The 19140-nt window shown below is 36.6% G+C and overlaps 1 protein-coding gene across 2 annotated transcripts in view; it reads left to right on the top strand.

The window, feature by feature from the left end:
- CFAP299 (cilia and flagella associated protein 299) overlaps positions 1-19140 on the top strand; it is a 628423-nt gene that overhangs the window by 17401 nt on the left and 591882 nt on the right. For both annotated transcript variants that reach the window (XM_019932792.3, XM_019932793.3), the window contains exon 2: positions 666-796. In XM_019932792.3, the coding sequence (XP_019788351.1) occupies positions 666-796 (131 nt within the window). The remainder of the gene's footprint in view (positions 1-665; positions 797-19140) is intronic.

The following is a 19140-nucleotide window of genomic DNA, read 5'->3' on the forward strand; positions in this document are numbered from 1 at the left end:
GTGACAGTTCTTAAAGTAACTGAAATATAAAAGGTCTAAAGGACTGTGGGGAAATTTTTTTTTTTTTCAGTTTGAAGCTTCTTGTCATCTTCTTGGGTTTCTACTTCTCTGCTTTTATTGGTACCAACATTACATGGAAACAATATCTTTCTACTCAAATAGGAAATTCATCTGCCCTTTGTTTTGTATTTGAAGTTATAATGCTCTGTGTCATCAGTTAATTGACTTCAAGGAAGTAAGTCTCTGAAATGTTGAACTTGCTGAAAGCAACCCAATTTTCTTTTTGTGCAGTTGGTTTTTAAAAAGTCTTTCTTGTATAAATACTATTGTCTATAGTTTTATTGTTTTAAAGATACTTTATTACCTACAGCTGTTCTCATAAATTGATTAAAAACATTACAGACTTTTGTCCTGCAATCCCTTAGAGAAAATTTAGTGCTTGATGTTATTATTTTTTTTTCATCTTATATCTTTGGGAAAGGGATGACAAATCAGATGTTTATAAAACTGTTGTTAGAAAGAATTCTAACTTTTCAATCTAATAGATCTTGTCTCATATTTAAATATTCCATTTGATTTTTCATTTAAAACAATTATTCAGTATACATTGGATAAAATAAGATGTCTCATTAATCCACAAATGTAACAATTGATTTTCTTTTTAGGATGAAGGCCTGGCCCGCCAGTTGGTGGAGCTAGGCTACCGCGGGACTGGAGAGGTGGTGAAAAGGGAAGATTTTGAAGCAAGGAAGGCAGCTATAGAGATTGCAAGATTGGCTGAAAGAACTCAGAAAAAGTAAGTGTCCATGTTCCAAATGGATTTTATATTATATTGTAGAGTCTCTGGAAAAATCCAATTTTGTTGGCATTGTTTTAATTTAGAAACATTGGTTGGAGCAGGTAGAACTTGGAATATTCCAAGCATTTGTTCTGCAGATCAGGAACTGGAGGAACTGTGATATTGTGATAAAGCCACATGAAACTGTGAGCTACAAATTTAAAAATATAAATACCAAAATATGGCCATCATGCCAATAAAGTCCTGTTTACACATAGCTCAGTATTATTGGCTTTACACATTTATATACTAAAAGTATGAGTGACCTTTGCCTTAGAGTTCTTTGTACTTTTGAGGCCTGTAAATCTTTGGCTTCATTTATGTTCTCACATTTTTGTAGACATTGATTCATTGAACTCTATTTAAACGATCACTGGCTTTTGTTAATATGACTCATATGTGGTTATATAAAATATGAATCTAATAAAGTATGTTAGGAAAGAGATGTACACCTAAAGTGAACCGTATCAAACTAAGACAATCTGAAAAAGACTTGACAAAGTAATTATTTACTTTTTAAAAATGAATGCTAAAGTTTTAAATGTTGGTGAGAAAAATTACTTAGAAATTGGTATAATATTCTTAGATAACATTAAAAAAAATACCCAGTAATTATGAGTAGAAGTCTCCCATGTATTTATTATAAAAATAACATTTGGTAGTGAATTGGTTCTGGGAATGTGCAATTTTAATTGATTGTTCTAGTGGTTCTTGTATTTCAGAACCCTAGAATATTGTCATTTAATACAGTAACATTCAGTAATATACTAGTTTTCTATTGCTGTCATAACACATTACCACAAATGTAGTCGCTGAACACGACACAAGCGTATTTATTCATAGTTCTGTAGGTCAGAAATCAGAGTACAGTGGCTCAGCTGGATTCTCTGCTACATATATCACAAAGTTAAAATCCTGGTGTTGGCTGGACTGAGTTCTTTTCTGGACGCTCTGTGGATGAGTCTGCTTCCACCCTCATTCAGACCAAATTCATTTCCTTGTGATTATAGGACTGATGTCTCATTTCCCTGTCACCCGTCAATCTGGGGACTCCTCTTTGCTCCTGTAGGCTGCCCACATTCCTTCTCATGCTTTCCATGTGGCTGCCCACCAGCAAGAATGGGTCAAGATCCTGCCAACCTTTAAATCTCTCTGACTTCTCCTTATGCAAGTCTTCCCTGACTCCAGCCACAGAAAAATCTCTCCTTCTGAGGGCTCATGTGATCACACTGGGTCCATCTAGATAATCTAGGATAATCTCCCTATTTTAAGGTCTATAACCTTCATTACATCTGCAAAGTCCCTTCTGTCATGTACTGTAACATACTAATAGGATTAGGCATGGGGATCTTTGAAGGGGCCATTCTTCTTACCAAAGGTAAATTTATATAAAACTTCACTAGTTTATGCAACACAAGTATACTTGGCTTCTATTTGTAGAAAATTGAAATGATGCAAAATATATGTGTACATGTGATGTGTCATATAAAACATCAGGGGAGTCTTCTCTTTCTGTTTTTAATCAATAAATGTTTATCAGTCAGGAGCAGAAGTATAGAGATTTTTGTGAGATTTTATAAGGAATTAATGTATATTCATATTTTATTAGAGATGTATCCTATTTTATATCAAGAGGAGTTGGTCATGTTTACAGTATAAATTCTATCCATGTACATGTTCATTTTGTGTTTGGCTCAAAATGAGTATTTATTTTATCGATAGTCTCTTTAACTGGCCAGAGCTGGAAGTCATCAGACTACTTAAGTGCCAGTCTTGGGAGACTAATCCCCACACAGAGCTGCTAGAATCGGAAAGCCTTTTCATCTGCGCATCTTCTCATCTGCCTTTGTAGTGGGATGGGCCCCATATGTTTCCTCTTTCCTTCCCTGCCAGGTCCATTGTAGTGTTATTGGCAGCAGGGCCAGCAGAGTGTGGACACCAAATATGTCCTGTGCCTATATTTGCTTGAGGATCACTTTGAAAATATGCATGAACATGTGACTGCCCGCCAACTGGTACCAACTTGGAAACACGTGATTCTACTATCAGATTATCTTAAATTCTCTAATGTGTGGGTGAGCAGCCCCAAGTAGATCACAATCCTCTTCACTAGCAATCATAGAGCACCCGTTTCAAGAAGTGCTGGTGCCTAAGAGTATGTCACTTACTTAGAATAGTTTCATAGATAAAAAGGGTCTGGTTAAAGATATTGGGAGGGGGTATTTTGATAAGTATTTTGCCAGAAGAAGTCATAAAGTGAAAAAAATTATTTTGACGCTTTATTTAGTCATTCACTTCACAAATACTCATAGACAACCATACTCCATTAGGCACTATGCTAGGTGCTGGGGATACAATAGAACATAAGACTCAGTCCCTGACCTCAAGAAATTTGAGGGTTAGATAAATGAAAGACAGTTACATTGCTGGTGGGAGTATACAATGGAAAATAGTTTGGCAATTCTTCAAATAGTTAAACATAGAGTTACCATATGACCCAATAATTCCACTCTTAGATGTATATCCAAGGGAATTGAAAACAGAGGTCCACTTAAAAACCAGTGTTCCTAGCAACGTTATTCATAGTAACCATAAAGAAGCAACAATCCAAATGTCCACCAACTGACGAATGGATTAAAAAATGTGGTACATAGATAAATTGGAATATTATTTAGTCATAAAAAGGAGTGAAGTACTCTTACCTGCTACAACATGGGTAAACCTTGAAAACGTTAGGCTTAGCAAAAGAAGGCAGACAAAAAGATTGTAAATTGTATAGTCCCATTTATATAAAATGTTCGGAATAGGTAAATCCATAGGGACAGAAAGTAGATTTGTGGTGGCCAAGGGCTGGAAGGAAGAATGAAAGAAGAATGATTGCTAATGGGTATGGAGTTTCCTTCTGAGGTGATAGAATGTTCTGGAATTAGATATGGGTGATGACTGCACAACTTTGTGACTATACTAAGAGCCATTGAATTGTATACCTTAAAAGTTTGAATTTTATGGTATGTGAATTATATCTCAATTAAAAAAGGCAGTTACAACGGAAGATAACATATGCTATCATAGGTGTTGTGGCAACACCCTAAAGTAGTACTAAGTCAAGATTTGAAGGATGTGGAGAACAGGGAAGGCTCTTCTTAAGGCATGACTGCTAAATTTACCTTTAAAGGATAAGTAGGAGCCAAGCAGGCAAACAAGGGTATGAAAATGGACACATTTACTTTGCCTCAATTCTATGATAAATTTTTCTTCTTCACAAATCATTCTCTCTACCTCTTTGTTTTAACTTGTGCCTATTCCCTTGCTAAGACTTTTTTCCCCCCTTAAGTTGTGCCAGCTAGAGGCCACTCATTTCCACACGTACTGGATTGGTGGTGGTGGCAATGGTGGTGGTAGGTGGGCTCTGCATTCTCCTAGCTTCTTCAAGCTTTGCTTCAAAGCCATCTCTGCTTCACTATCATGTAAACAGCATCTCTCATCTCTCTTACCCTGAGATTCATGCCAGCTGGGTTTAGTAGCCACAAGGCAGAGACTATAAAGTTTGGAAAGAAGGGATGGGATAAGTTTAGCTGGTGGTTACTGAGGTAGCTCCTATCATAAGTCCTGGAGAATTTCTATTTGTAGTGAGAAGTTCAGTTGATTTCTATGGGTGATGGAGAGATAGACTTTGACTGCACAGAAGTTGAATATTGGGTTCTTGGGATCTAGTTAGTAGTTATAACTGAGTCATCTCTCAGGTGGAACACTTTCCTGGATGAGCTTGTAAGACCATTGGCCTCTTCACTTTGGGTCAGCTTATCTTTGTAGGAGATGAATTAGCACTTCTTAAAACTGCTTCTGAGATAATGACCTTATTTTACTGAAACACAGAATCTGAAACATAGATGGAATAAATGGCAGCCCTGATGGAACTGATAATTATACTGCTTGGTTGTTGCTATCTTCTCAAGAGACTTTGTGATGAGCCTTTGGGAATTCTTGTAAAGTGAGCTTGACAGGAGTCTCAGATGCTGAATATATAGGGATCCCTGTGATCCTTTTTGCTGAAATGAAGAGGGTATCTGTGGTGATTAAGGAGAAGGCTCTTGTGTCCTTTTATCCTCTGGTACATCTGGGACTAAATTTTAAAAGTTGGACAAGTCCCCAGCCTTTTTTATTCTAGCCAATCTAGTCAGTTTATCAACTGTCAACTATTTCTGGTGTGATTGGAGTATTCTTCTTCAATTTGTTTTTAAAAATAGGAGTTGGAAGTATCTATTAATTGATAACATGCTCTTTTAATTTTATGAAGATGAAGTTGGATAAAAGGCCAAAATTTGTTTCATGTAAAATGACTTTACTCCATTCACTTTATGATCAAAAGTGAATACCATATGCTAGTGAATTAAATGAATTTCTGTAAGTTTAAAATGTTCTGCTAGATAAAATCTGGCTTCTGTGAAATGGTTTCAACTTTTTGCTTTGTTTCAAATATTTTATGTTTTAAAAGTTATTCTGATACATTTTATAGCTCTTAAACAAAAAATATGGAGTTGTGGCTTGTCACAGACTAGCTGCTCCAGGAAGCAGACAGTGAGGGTTAAGAGTGCAGAAGGTTTGATGGGGACGTAACACCTGTGAAAGGAAAAGTGAGGAAACAGGACTAAGCAGGGTCAGAATCTTGATGCCAAAGTTACAGAGACTCTCCCAGCACAGTGGAAAGCTCCAGGGTAAAGGCTGTCCATTAAAGAAGTCCCACACTGGGTGAAATGTTCAGGCCCTGGTACCTCTTCTGTGCCCAGTCATTGCCTGAGGACTGCCCCCAAAAGTGTGATCTCAGCTTGAAACTGAGGCAGACCCTGGAAATGTTCACAGCTGGAGGCTGTCAGCTCAGCAACTCCTCACAGCCAGGCAGAGAGGCCTTTCTCCAAGGGGTATCTGAGTGATGTGTCCATATGCCTGCCACAGTTCGCCCCTTGTGACATACAGATCTATTTTGTGCATGCAGGGAGCAGTTCTTCCAGAGCACCAAGGGCCTTTCTCCTGGGCAGGATACTCAGAAGAGGAAAGTTAGTCCCCAACACTGCTGTTGGTCTGGAGGCCAGAGGTGGTTCTCATCATCTCCTTCTTCCATTAACCATCCTAAATCCTCTGCCTTCAGCTGTCACCTCTCTGAGTCTCAATCATAAGATGGTGGAGGCCCTGGTAATCCTACTGTCCTTAGGCTGGGGTTGTTGCATTTCTCATTCTCATTTAAAACTCTATAAGGGAGTACCAAGAGGTAGCTAGGTGGGCCGCTCGAGTTTGTCACTTGTTACTCTCTACCCCCATTCTGTAACAACAGTCCTATCTCTCTTGCTGATCAGCAGCAATTACTCTTCACAAGATAGTGTCTCTCTGTCTTGCCTGCTGTTCCCTGGGCACAAGACGCTCAAAGTGCTCATGTGGCAGCCATAGTTTGTAGTTCAGTGAGACACTTGCTGTTTTCCCTGGTGAGAGTGTTCTAAAAGATGGCGCCCTATCCTTGAACAATATTGCCTCTAAGCTGGTGATTCAGCTGTGCCTTAAGTGGACCATTCCAACACTTTCAGGTTGACAGCTTCTGATGGGGCACTGTGTGATATGGCCAGAAGATCCCATGGTCATGAGCTCTCTCCCACACCTTTTTTGTTGTATAGCAGGTTCCCTGGTTGGGGTGCTATGCTGTGTTGTATTCCATGCCTGTGGATCAGGCATTTTGTAAGTACCCAGATAGTGGGGCCAACTAAGACCAAGGAGGCGGAAAAGGCACACTCATATCTGGAATAGGTAGATATTCCCGTGGGAATGAACTGTTGTCCCTTCTTGGTTTATAAAAAGGACCCAGTGTAGTCAAATTGAGTCCATTGTTCTCCTTGAGGAATAATGACCTACCAGGGGCTCAACATTGGTCTCTGTTGCTGGCAAATTGGACATGGAGAAGTAGAAGTAGCTAGACTGGCCTTGGTAAGTGGGAGTCTATGCTGTTGGGTCCTTGGATAACCTTCATCTGCTCTACATTGTTCATGTGTCCATCATGCCATTATTGAGAAGACTGCTGACAAGGCTGGCTGACATCGACTGGCTGAGCCCTTTTGTCTGTTTGGGTTGTTTAGTGCATCATTTTTGGTGGGTGTTATAAAAATCTTCACACTTGTACTCATTCCCCTATGTCCATCCACGTGACTCAGACATTCCTAGTCTCCAACTTTTTTCTTCACAGTTTCCTGCTCAGCCAGCCAGTCCATTCACCATTGCTTATGAGTCTCTTCTAATCTTTGGGACATTTCTTTTTCCTTATCCTTCCACACAAAGTGGGTGATCAGATGTGTCACCTGAAGTTCTGCCCATTTGGGAAAGTTTTTCTTCCCTACTGTAATTTAAGGCCATCCTTGAATTTTATGGGTTGAAATGTGTTCTCCAGCAAAGGTATGTTGAAATCCTAATCGCCAGTACCCTAGCATGTGACCTGATTTGAAATTAGATCATTGCAGATATACGGATCAACGATCCCTGGGTGGATCCATGGACACAGTGGACCTATTATAAACCAACCCTTGGCCAGGATTCCATGTGTTATCTTACCCTCCTATGCCTTCACTCTAATAGTGGGACCATGGTGTTGCTTTGGATCTCCAGATACCAATCTCAGCTATGACCCTGCACCCAATACTCTATCAACTATCTGGCTATTCTCCTTTCCTTAGTGTCTACTCATTTAAGTAAATGGTTAAAGATCCCTTGGGGGAAGAACAGAGGGAATCATTGCAATGGATAATTGATATAGTGTTACAGGTCTATTCCTCTAGCACAGGGTAACTTCTTTAGTCAGCAGGTTCCTAGTCTGAGAACTGGATCAGGTAGAGATACTGGGCAACACGTCCTGACTTTCTATTGTAATGGCTGCCTTCAACCTCAGATAATTAACTTTTATTTCTTGTTGTGATACAGATTGAGTAGTACCTTTTTTGACTGCCTATCTATTTTGCCTCAAGGGATGTTGTGTTCAATAAACCAACTTCATGACTTTCAAGGTTAGGGTCCTTGACTCTGAGCTTGTTGGTCTTTATAATAATTACAAGTCCCTGGATTCTTGAGGTTTAGCTCCACTTCTGAGTCTGCAATATATGGTACTGGTAAATGCTCACTCTCAACTAGTTGAATATTGTAACAGTACTGAGATTACACACTGAATTTTTCCTCCTTTCCTCCCTCCTTCCCTCTGCCTCCCTTTCACCCTTTTTTTCCTTCTCTTTCTTTCTCCCTCCCTCCCTTTCTCTCCAACAAGCAAGCAATTACAGATGGTGTTGATATTTCCAAGGAACATCATATTATCTGTATCTATCTATCTATCTATCTATCTGTCTGTCTGTCTGTCTACAGACAGATACAGGTGTATCTATATTATTCTTTAGTTGAGTACTTATATGAACGTGCTCATAAGTGCAATTAATTCTGCCTCAGAGAGTAAATGGACCCATTGCTTAGATGAATTGATTATTTTTGTATTTGGCAAGTTGTTAACATTGCCACATTTATAGATCTTAGCCTATTTGAGCTTAAAATAAATCTAAAAATAGTCACAGAGAAAACTATGTAGACAAAATCCAATATTGATAACAGTTCAGCTAATGATTAATCAAAAGCAAATGAAATTCACATGTTTAAAAACGTTATAGTCCTTTTCTTCAGAATATTATTTAGATTTGTTTCTTTTGTGTTCTTAATTTAGCTCTTGATTTAAATTGTGTTGATTCATTCAATACTCATTCATAGTCCCTTTGTAGGCAAATTCAAGGATTTCTTCTCAGATTCACTTTGCTTGGTTGATGTCTACTGATGCCTTTAACAGCAATTTGGAATTATCCATTTCTTGAAATGTTCCCTTTGAATTTTATTACCTTTAACCTCACATTTTCTTCTCTTTGCTGTTGTCCACTATCTTTGCTGTATCTTCTTCCTTCTCACTAATTTGGATCTCTCCCAAAGGACAGTTCTTTGTTTTTTTTCACCCTTTTTAATACTCCACTATTTTCATATATCAACCACTTTTACGTTTCCAGTTTTCCTGTGTCAGATCTCCAATCCTGATTTCTTTCTAGGGTTTTTAACTCCATGTTTGTTTTAATACTGTGTTGTCAAACCAATAACAAAATAGTAAAAAAAAGTCTCATTATTGTTCCCTTACAGATCCACTCCCCATAAAAAAATTCCATTTTTTAATGCCGGTAATACCATTTTTAAAAAAACTCTATAGGCATTATATTTTACAATATCTTCAAAGTCTACTTGTGAGCAATTCTAAAAGGCAATTAACAATGGATTTCTGTTGACTCCTTTGTTCACATTTGCTCCTACGTTCATACATTTTTCACTCTACTTACACGTTGCTAATCCAATTTTTCTTCAGATTGACTTTTATTGTGATATCTTACCTGATTGCTCAATCTCAACTTTCTTCATTCTCTAATACCATGCTGCCTGATCATACATCTGTGAAACAGCTTTCAAAATGTCTCTTTCCTCCTGTCCCTTCCTCATTCCATTCCTTCCTCTTTCTATCAGCATCTAAATATGCATCTCTATAAAAGAATATGAGGTATGAATATGAGTTTACAAGGGAAATAGGAATATCTCATAGCAACAAGACTTTAAAAGGTAGAGAAGAAAAAGTAAAGGTGGAAGAAATGCAGTGAAGCTGAGGTTGAGCTTAGTGCCCAAAATGTATGCCAGATTTGGGAAGATAATGCAAAGAGGTAAATATTTACATTACATAATTCATTATGTCGACCTGGAGCAACAAAACCATTGACAAAAAGTGTAGATATTCCTGATTCTGAGAGCTGTAGGGAAGGGGACAATTTCTTCGACCCATTTAGGGTCCCTGGATGCATCTGAAAATTGAATTCACAAACACATTAGCAGGAGAAAAGGATTAAAATTTATTTAATATAAGTTTTACATGATACAGGATCCTTCAAGAGGAAATAAAGACCTAAAGAAACAGACCTGAGTATTTTATACTAGGTTTGATGAAAAGTGGACAGTTATCAAGGAATATGACAGGTTAAGGAGTATGAGGTAATTATAGTAAACTGGGGGAAACTTAGCAAGGCCTGTTTGTTAGGATTCTTCTTGGCATTTCTTTGTCCTCAGAGAAGTGATGATTGTTCAGTATCTGCAAATCAATCAGTGTGATACACCACATTAACAAACTGAAGAATGAAAGCCATATGATCATCTCAATAGATGCAGAAAAAGCTTCTGATAAAATTCAACATCGATTTATGATAAAAACTCTCCAGAAAGTGGGCATAGAGGGAACCTACCTCAACATGGTAAAGGCCATATATGACAAGCTCACAGCTAACATCATACTTAATAGTGAAAAGCTGAAAGCATTTCCTCTAAGATTATAAACAAGACATGGATGTCTACTCTCTCTCCACTTTTATTCAGCATAGTTTTGGGAGTCTTAGCCACAGCAATCAGAGAAGAAAAAGAAATAAAAGGAGTCCAGATTGGAAAAGAAGAGGAAGTAAAACTGTCACTGTTTGCAGATGACATGGTACTATACATAGAAAATCCTAAAGACTCTACCAGAAAACTACTAGAGCTCATCAATGAATTCAGTAAAATTGCAGGATGCAAAATTAATATACAGAAATCTGTTGCATTTCTATACACTAACAATAAAAGTTCAGAAAGAGAAATTAAGGAAACAATCCTATTTACCATTGCATCAAAAAGAATAAAATACCTAGGAATAAACCTACCTCAGGAGGCAAAAGACCTGTCCTCTGAAACTATAAGATGCTAATGAAAGACATCAAAGATGATACAAAAAAATAGAAAGATACACCATGTTCTTGGATTGGAAGAATCAGTATTGTCAAAGTGATTATACTACCCAAGGCAATCTAGAGATTCAGCACAATCCCTATCAAACAGTCAATAGCATTTTTCACAAAACTAGAACCAAAAATTTTAAAATTTGTGTAGAAACACAAAAGACCCCAAATAGCCAAAGCAATCTTGAGAAAAAAAAAAAAAAAACAGAGCTGGAGGAATCAGGCTCCCTGACTTCAGACTATACTACATTGCTACAGTAATAAAAATAGTATGGTACTGGCACAAAAACAGAAATATAGATCAATGGAACAGGGTCAAAAGCCCAGAGATAAACCCACGCACCTATGGTCAATTAATCTATGACAAAGGAGGCAATGAAGAAAAAACAGTCTCTTCAATAAGTATGCTGGGAAAACTGGACAGCTACATGTAAAATAATGAAATTAGAACATTTTCTAACACCATACACACAAAAAAACTCAAAATGGATTAAAGACCTAACTGTAAGACTGAATACTATAAAATTCTTAGAGGAAAACATAGGCAGAACACCCTTTGACATAAATCACAGCAATATCTTTTTGGATTTGTCTCCTAGAGTAATGGAAAGAAAAACAAAAATGAACAAACTGGCCCTAACTAAACTTAAAAGCTTTTGCACAGCAAAGGAAATCATAAACAAACAAAAAAAGCCAGCCTACAGAGTGGGAGAAAATATTTGCAAACACTGTGACTGACAAGGGATTAATCTCCAAAATATACAAACAGCTCATACAGCTCAATATCAAAACCAAACAACCCAATCAAAACATGGGAAGAAGATCTAAAAAGACATTTATCCAAAGAAGACATACAGATGACCAGGAGGCACATGAAAAGATCACTAATTATTAGAGAAATGCAAATCAGAACTACAATGAGGTATCACCTCACACTGGTCAGAATGGCCAACATCAAAACGTCTACAAATAATAAATGCTGAAGAGGGTGTGGGGAAAAAGAAACCCTCCTACATTGTTGGTGGGAATGTAAATTGGTACAGCCACTATGGAGAAAAGTATGGAGGTTCCTTAAAAGACTGAAAATAGAGCTACCATATAATCTTGCAGTTCCACTCCTGGGCATATATCCAGAGAAAAACATCATTCGAAAAGATACATATACCCCAATGTTTATAGCAGCACTATTTACAATAGCCAAGACATTGAAGCAACCTAAATGTCTGTTGACAGATGAATGGATAAAGAAGATGTGGTATATATATATATACACATACATACACACACACACAGTGGAATATTACTCAGCCATAAAAAAAACAATGGAATAAAGCCATTTGTAGCAACATGGATGGACCTAGAGATTGTCATACTGAGTGAAGTAAGTCAGACAGAGAAAGAGAGACATCATATCACTTATATTTTTGTGGAATCTAAAAAAAAGACGCAAATGAACTTATTTACAAAACAGAAATAGACTCACAGATATAGATAACAAATTGATGGTTGCCAAAGGTGGGGGAGAGATAAATTAGGAGTTTGGGATTAACATATACACACTACTATATATAAAATAGATAACCAACAAAGACCTACGGTATAGCACAGGAAACTATACTCAATATCTTGTAATGACCTATAATGGAAGAGAATGTAAAAAAAAATTATATATTCATATATATATATATCTGAATCACTTTGCTGTACACCTGAAACTTACACAACATTGTAAATCAACTATATTTCAATAAAAATTTAAAAAGAATACCAAGAACATTGAAGGTATTTGTTTCAGAAAGCAAAGCTGATGTCATGCTTCCCAGTCCCTTTTTAATTTAAGGACCTCAGAAAAGAGAGTTTATCTGATTGTGCTCTTCTTTCCATTGCATGCTATTTCCATGAGTCCTTCCTAGGCTCCTCTTTAATGAAAAAATTTTAATGTTTTCCTTCTTTATCCCCCATTTTTCATTGCACTTCTCTTCCTCCTAATATACCTACCCTAGAATATTTAATTTATTTCCCTCGCTTTCTTCCTTTCATACATTTAAATGTATGCTTTCTAGAAAAATCATGTTTAAATTTTTGCAGAAATATGAATTGCACTATATATACTATATTTCTTATAATTTGTTAGTAGTTTATTTGGGGCAGTGGGATTTCAATGTAGGTAATCCTATCATTTGCAAATAATGATATCATATTGTTTCTTCCAATTATTTCACTTAATTTGTTTTGCTTTTTTTAATTGTCCTTGTGAGGCACTCAAGTACATGGGTCAATGGGAATGTTGATAGTGGGCTTTCTTATATTGTTCCTGATTTTAAAGGGATGGTGTCTACTATTTACCTGTTTATAGTGGTGTATGTGTGTCCGTGCACATGTGTGTGTGTGTGCACATGCGTGTGTTTGTACGTGTTTGACCTGGAAATTTCCCTTCTATATTCAGTTTACTGAGATAAACGATCATATGGTTTTTTTTTCCCCTTTATTAAAGTGGAGAAAGATACTTAAGGTTTTTCTAATACTGAACTATCCTTGCATTCCTGGTATAAACTTAAGTTGGTCAGGTTTCTTATTCATTTTTGGACTCAGATAATAGCAACTTATCTGGATTGTCTCTTGGACTTTTCTACCAATATTACCTGTTAATCACTTTATTTGGTATCACCTTAACAAACTAACTCTTCTCTTCAGGGCTTTACCTTCTAACCATCTCCCTATTTCATTCCCCTACCTCTCCCCTCTGGGGTTAAATCAATCTTTTATAAGCCCCATTTGAAGAGTCTAAGGATTTTTTAAAAACACACTTAATTAACATAAGTCTGGTCCTCATGGAACTAAGGAACAAGGCAGTCCCCAGCTGTTTCTAAATCCGTAGTCCAGGCAAGGGACCTGTGCTTGGAATGGACAAAAAACCCAGCAGAAAATCAGTGGTATCTGAGGGATGAAGGATAAATAGAATACTTTTTGGTTTTAACTGTACCAGGGGAACAGGGATGAGTAGAATGATAAGACTTTGGCAGAAAATGTTTATTTGAAGACAGGGGCTTGATTCTGTCATTAAGAAATCAAGATCTACTACCTGGGTAACTCATTAGCTAACTGAGCTAGTTAGAGGCATTTTTACTTTCTGCCTCGATTGTTTAATTGATAATGAAAATAGCTGACATTATTGAACACATAATAACATTCAGATATTTAGTACTAAAATGCTTTTTTTAGTATTTACTTATTAAAACCATTTCATGGTTGATGAAATTGGGCACAGAGAAATCAAGAAACATGGCCAAAGTCCTTCAGTTGGTATGTAGCTGAAGATTTAAATCTAGGCCAGAGCCCACAGTGGTTTTCTAGTTTAAGAATTGATTACTAGAGATTTTTAAACATTTTCTAAGTATCATGCCTTAAGTGAGAAGTTTAATGAGTCTTAACCTGATTATTACAAGTTATTAGGTAAAAAAATTGAAAAAAGAAATGGAATGATTTAAGTAAATCTGTGGCATGTAGCTTTTTGCTATCTTTATTAATTTGAATGAAGTTTTAAAACTAAATTCAAGCCCATGAAAGTGTTCATTTTTTATCAAGTCATTGAATAATTTACTATGTTAACGATCTATTAATTCCTTTAACCCCTGGTTACTGTATTTATTATAATAGGTTAACATTGAAATGGTATTAAGATTGAGCCTGGAGAACCTAAAAAATGCTTATGTTCTACACACACACACAGAACACACACACACGTATTCTCTCTTTCCCTTTTCTTCCTCTCCCTTTCTCTTTTAATGTGTTTAGAGTCACTACTGAGTGAAAATAAGTAAATGGAACAATAGCTATTTTCCACATTGCTATATGTTGCTCTCAAGTTTTTTAGCATATTCGATTAACTAGTTTGCTTAGTTGACAAATTATTTTTCTTTTTTGTTTTAGTTTTTATTTGATGAGAAAATTCTTTATAACCATCAAACCATATATTTGATCTGAGAGAAGGATAGCAAAACCTCACTACAATGGTCCTTTAATCTACTTAGAGTTAGAGATGTTCATTTCCAGTAATCAATGTATAATAAGGAGAGGTGTCAGGAGCAGGATAAACAGAGTTTCTTCCAGTTTCTCATGAGTCAGTTCAGTACATCGTAAACACCCTTGTTTTCCTCAAACATATTTTCAAGGGTAATTGCAAACATCCATTGAGAAAATAAAATATATATTATATATATATATATATATATATAAAACATTTCATATATATGAATTCAGATAATGATTTCTAAAATTTTATACTATGAATTTTATTAGCATCAGTATTAATTTTAGAGACAGGTAGTAAGCATTAAGTTCTTTCCAGTGTACAGAATCCTACTAGTAGAATTATCCCAATCAAGATGATTGTAAGTGATCTTTTTCAATTAAAATGTTGAAATAATTTCCAGATGTGAGCTAATTTCTTTACTTGACACAACTTATACATTTTAGAAAACATAGATTTTCTTTTAAACCAGAGTGTTTTTTTGTTTGTTTTTGCCATAACATTAAATGATTGTATGGCACATCTTTGAAACAAATTATCATCATAAAGCTACTAGATTTTTAACATTAAAATTTAATTTCCCTATTTGTTGGGCTAATGTTATGACTTTTTTTTTTTTTTTTTTTTTTTTCGCGCGGTATGCGGGCCTCTCACTGTTGTGGCCTCTCCCGTTGTGGAGCACAGGCTCCGGACGCGAAGGCTCAGCAGCCATGGCTTACGGGCCCAGCCGCTCTGTGGCATGTGGGATCTTCCCAGACCGGGGCATGAACCCGTGTCCCCTGCATCGGCAGGCAGACTCTCAACCACTGTGCCACCAGGGAAGCCCTGTTATGACTTTTTAATTTTGGACTTTAGTTTATATATTATCTTTTTCTTTATATCTGTATGTTGAATGATATATCCATATATCATAGAACAAAAATATATACATATATATGTATTTAGAAACAAACTTTCATGGCAGTGAATAGTTTGACAGTATAGTGATCTGAGTGTATTTTGTGTATAATATAGTTATAATAGTTAGTAGTATTGTAGCTATCATTTGCTGATATGTGCCAGGCACCATAGATCATTTTATGTGTTTTAACTTATTTAATGTTCACAACCACCTTCGTGGATATAAGTATAATTATCTCCATTTTACAGTGGAAAAACTCAGTACATAGAGTTTATATACAAGTTTAAACAACCATTAAGAGGTAGATGTAGGATGAAGCGCAAGCAGTCTGGTGTTAGAGCCTGGATTCTTAACTACTACACTCCTTGCCTCATGTAATGAAATATGTCATTAAATGCCATATCCTCAGTACATAGCCTCTTCCTTATATTCAGTACATTACTCTGTGTATTCTTAATCACGTATGTCTTATGACCAAGGTAATACTAAAGTGAAATTATAAGCACCAAGTACCACCTGATAATATTGGATTTGAAACAGAATTCACGAAATGTGAAGGTTTATCTTTATCAGAATCCAAGTAGCTTGTTTAATTCACTTTAAGTAGCAAATTGGGCAGTAGAGCTTTTTGATGACTAAACTTCATGTCCTTAATATGTTTACTTTAACACAATATTAAATCAGTTCTGAAAAGGTGCAGGTGTGTTTGGGTAGCTTTTCTCTCTTAGTAGTGAATTTGTAACATTAGCAAAAATGTTTTTGCACCTGGATTTGGACAGCGATAACAGACTTTCTCAGCCTAAGAATAAATTTGGACTCCTTAAAATTTTTTTTTCTATGATTGAAAAATAGTCTAAATCTAAATAATTTTGGAAAACCCTGCAGCAATAAATAAATAAAATTTGTTTACATAGGTGCAACAAAACATTTCCTTTTAATAGGGATTGTTTCTACTTGTAATAAGTTAATAATCTTCAAGCAAAAGGGGCTAGAGGCAGTAACTTGTTTGTGGAGTCCAAGGCTGTTACGCATAGGTTTAAAAGGATCCTGCTCTTTTGAGTCCTTTTCCTCTTTTATTTCAATATTAACTGACAGTTTTGATTTGTTTCTTTTGTGAACATGAAGCTTGTTCCTGATATAGATTCTGCACTAGCTGTTCTTTTTGTTTGGAAAACTCTTCTGCCTGATTGATCATTATGTGGCCGGCTTCTTTATGTTATTCAGATCACAGTCCGTATCTCAATATCTCAATAGAGGTATCCCCAGACTGTCAATCTAATCTGGCCACAGTCATTTGCTTCAACATTGCTCTATTTTATTCTTCTCTGAGGTCAAAAACTTCATAGGTTGGACTTCCCTCGTGGCCCAGTGGCTAAGAATCCGCCTGCCAATGCAGGGGACCTGGGTTCGAACCATAGTCCAGGAAGATCCCACATGCCACGGAGCAACTCAGCCTGTGCGCCACAACTACTGAGCCTGCATGCCTAGAGCCTATGCTCTGCAGCAAGGCAAGCCACTGCAATGAGAAGCCTGCGCACTGCAATGAAGAGTAGCCCCCTCTCGCTGCAACTAGGGAAAGCCTGAGTGCAGCAACGAAGACCCAATGCAGCCAAAAATAAATAAATAATAATAAATTAAAAAAAACAAACTTCATAGGTTTTTGTTTGTATTGATTGATTGATATATGCAGTCTTTCTCCTCAGCTACATGTAAGCTCTGTATGAACAGGTGTTTTTCTTTTGCTCACCACTGGCTCACCAAAGTCAGCCTTAGTGCCTGATAGATAATAGGTTCTCAACTACTAGTTGAATAAATGACTTTTTGATTCAGGACTTGAGAGTGCCAGGTGCTGGATGTATTATGGACAAGGTAGCAGTAAAATGATTTGTCATTCAATTTGCAACACTAATGTTTATCCAGCATTGACAATGGAGTCCCAGAAATGGCACCCAAGAGCTTCACCCGAGTTCAGAAACTTAACACACGCACTTTGAACCTACATTATCAAAATAAATCACACTGCCAAAACCTATACCTCCATATATCTTTTAAAAACTTACATCTGGGCTTCCCTGGTGGTGTGGTGGTTGGGAGTCCACCTACTGATGCAGGGGACACGGGTTCGTGCCCCGGTCTGGAAAGATTCTGCATGCCGCGGATTGGCTGGGCCCGTGAGCCATGGCCGCTGAGCCTGCGCGTCTGGAGCCTGTGCTCCGCAACGGGAGAGGCCACAACAGTGAGAGGCCCGCGTACCGCAAAAAAAAAAAAAAAAAAAAACCCAAACTTACGTCTATGTGCAATTAGGTACTTAGGCAAATTGCTCCTAATTTAGATTGTGAATCAATGGCAATGATTAACAAGTCAATGGTTAAGTAACAATTATATGTAATATATAATATATATAATATAAATTCTATATTTGTGGTATAAATACACATTACATAAGATTTACCATCCTAACCATTTTAAAGTGTACAATTCAGAAATGTATATTCACATTATTGTGCAGCCAATCTCCAGAACTTTTTGGTCTTGCAAAACTGAAACTCTATACCTGTTAAACAAAACTCCCTATGTTTCCCCTTCCCCCCAGCTCCTGGCAACCTATTTTCCGTCTCTGAATTTGACTACTCTAAGATACCTCATGTAAGTGGAATCATGCTGTATTCTCTGTTTTATGACTTGTTTATTTCACTTAACATGATGTCCTGCAAGGTTCATCCATGTTGTAGCATGTGTCAGAATTTCCTTTGTCATTTTCTGAAGAACATATTATTTTTTTTTTCATTTTTGTCTTTTTTCAGCTTCTGAAAAAGTATTAACTATATCCTGGATATAGTTATTATATTTAGCCTTGACAATAATTATTATCAGCTGACATGCTTTTTTTTAAATTGGCTGATCAAAAACTGCAGAATTATTTGTGATATTTTTTATTATACCTACCCATCAGGATATGCCATGTCTTAACTGAAAAATAAAAAAGATAAATCACACACAGGAAAGACCCAAGAGGAATAATTTTAAAGAGGCATAGGGATGTCGATATATTCAGCACACGTTATTTAATGATCTTGTATATTTGCTTCCAGAATGTTAGTAGCATGGGTCCTGGGCATGTTCTCCTGGCAGAGGCAGGGATCTAAGGGAGAGAGACCCAGACTTGGAACCAGCACACTATCATTTCTATACCATCTTATTCACCAAAGCGAGTCCCAGGGCCAGTCCAGACTCACGGGATGGAAAAACAGACTCTGCCTCTTGATGGAAGAAGGTGCAAAATGATATTGCAAAGGGGGTAGTTGTAGGGAGAGGTATGAAAGATTGAGCCCATTTTTAAAATAATTTGATTCATTTCTATTATCACAAATTAACCAACATTCTGAATTCTGCATTCGCTACTTCTTGCTTTCCTTTTAATATAATTTTATATCTATATGTGTTCCTAAAAAGTAAATTTTTAATTTTAATTGTTTTGACTTTACAAAGGATGGTATTGTTAAATATCCTCTTTTGG

The sequence above is a fragment of the Tursiops truncatus genome, chromosome 5, assembly GCF_011762595.2.
Source record: "Tursiops truncatus isolate mTurTru1 chromosome 5, mTurTru1.mat.Y, whole genome shotgun sequence".
Classification (NCBI taxonomy): domain Eukaryota; kingdom Metazoa; phylum Chordata; class Mammalia; order Artiodactyla; family Delphinidae; genus Tursiops; species Tursiops truncatus.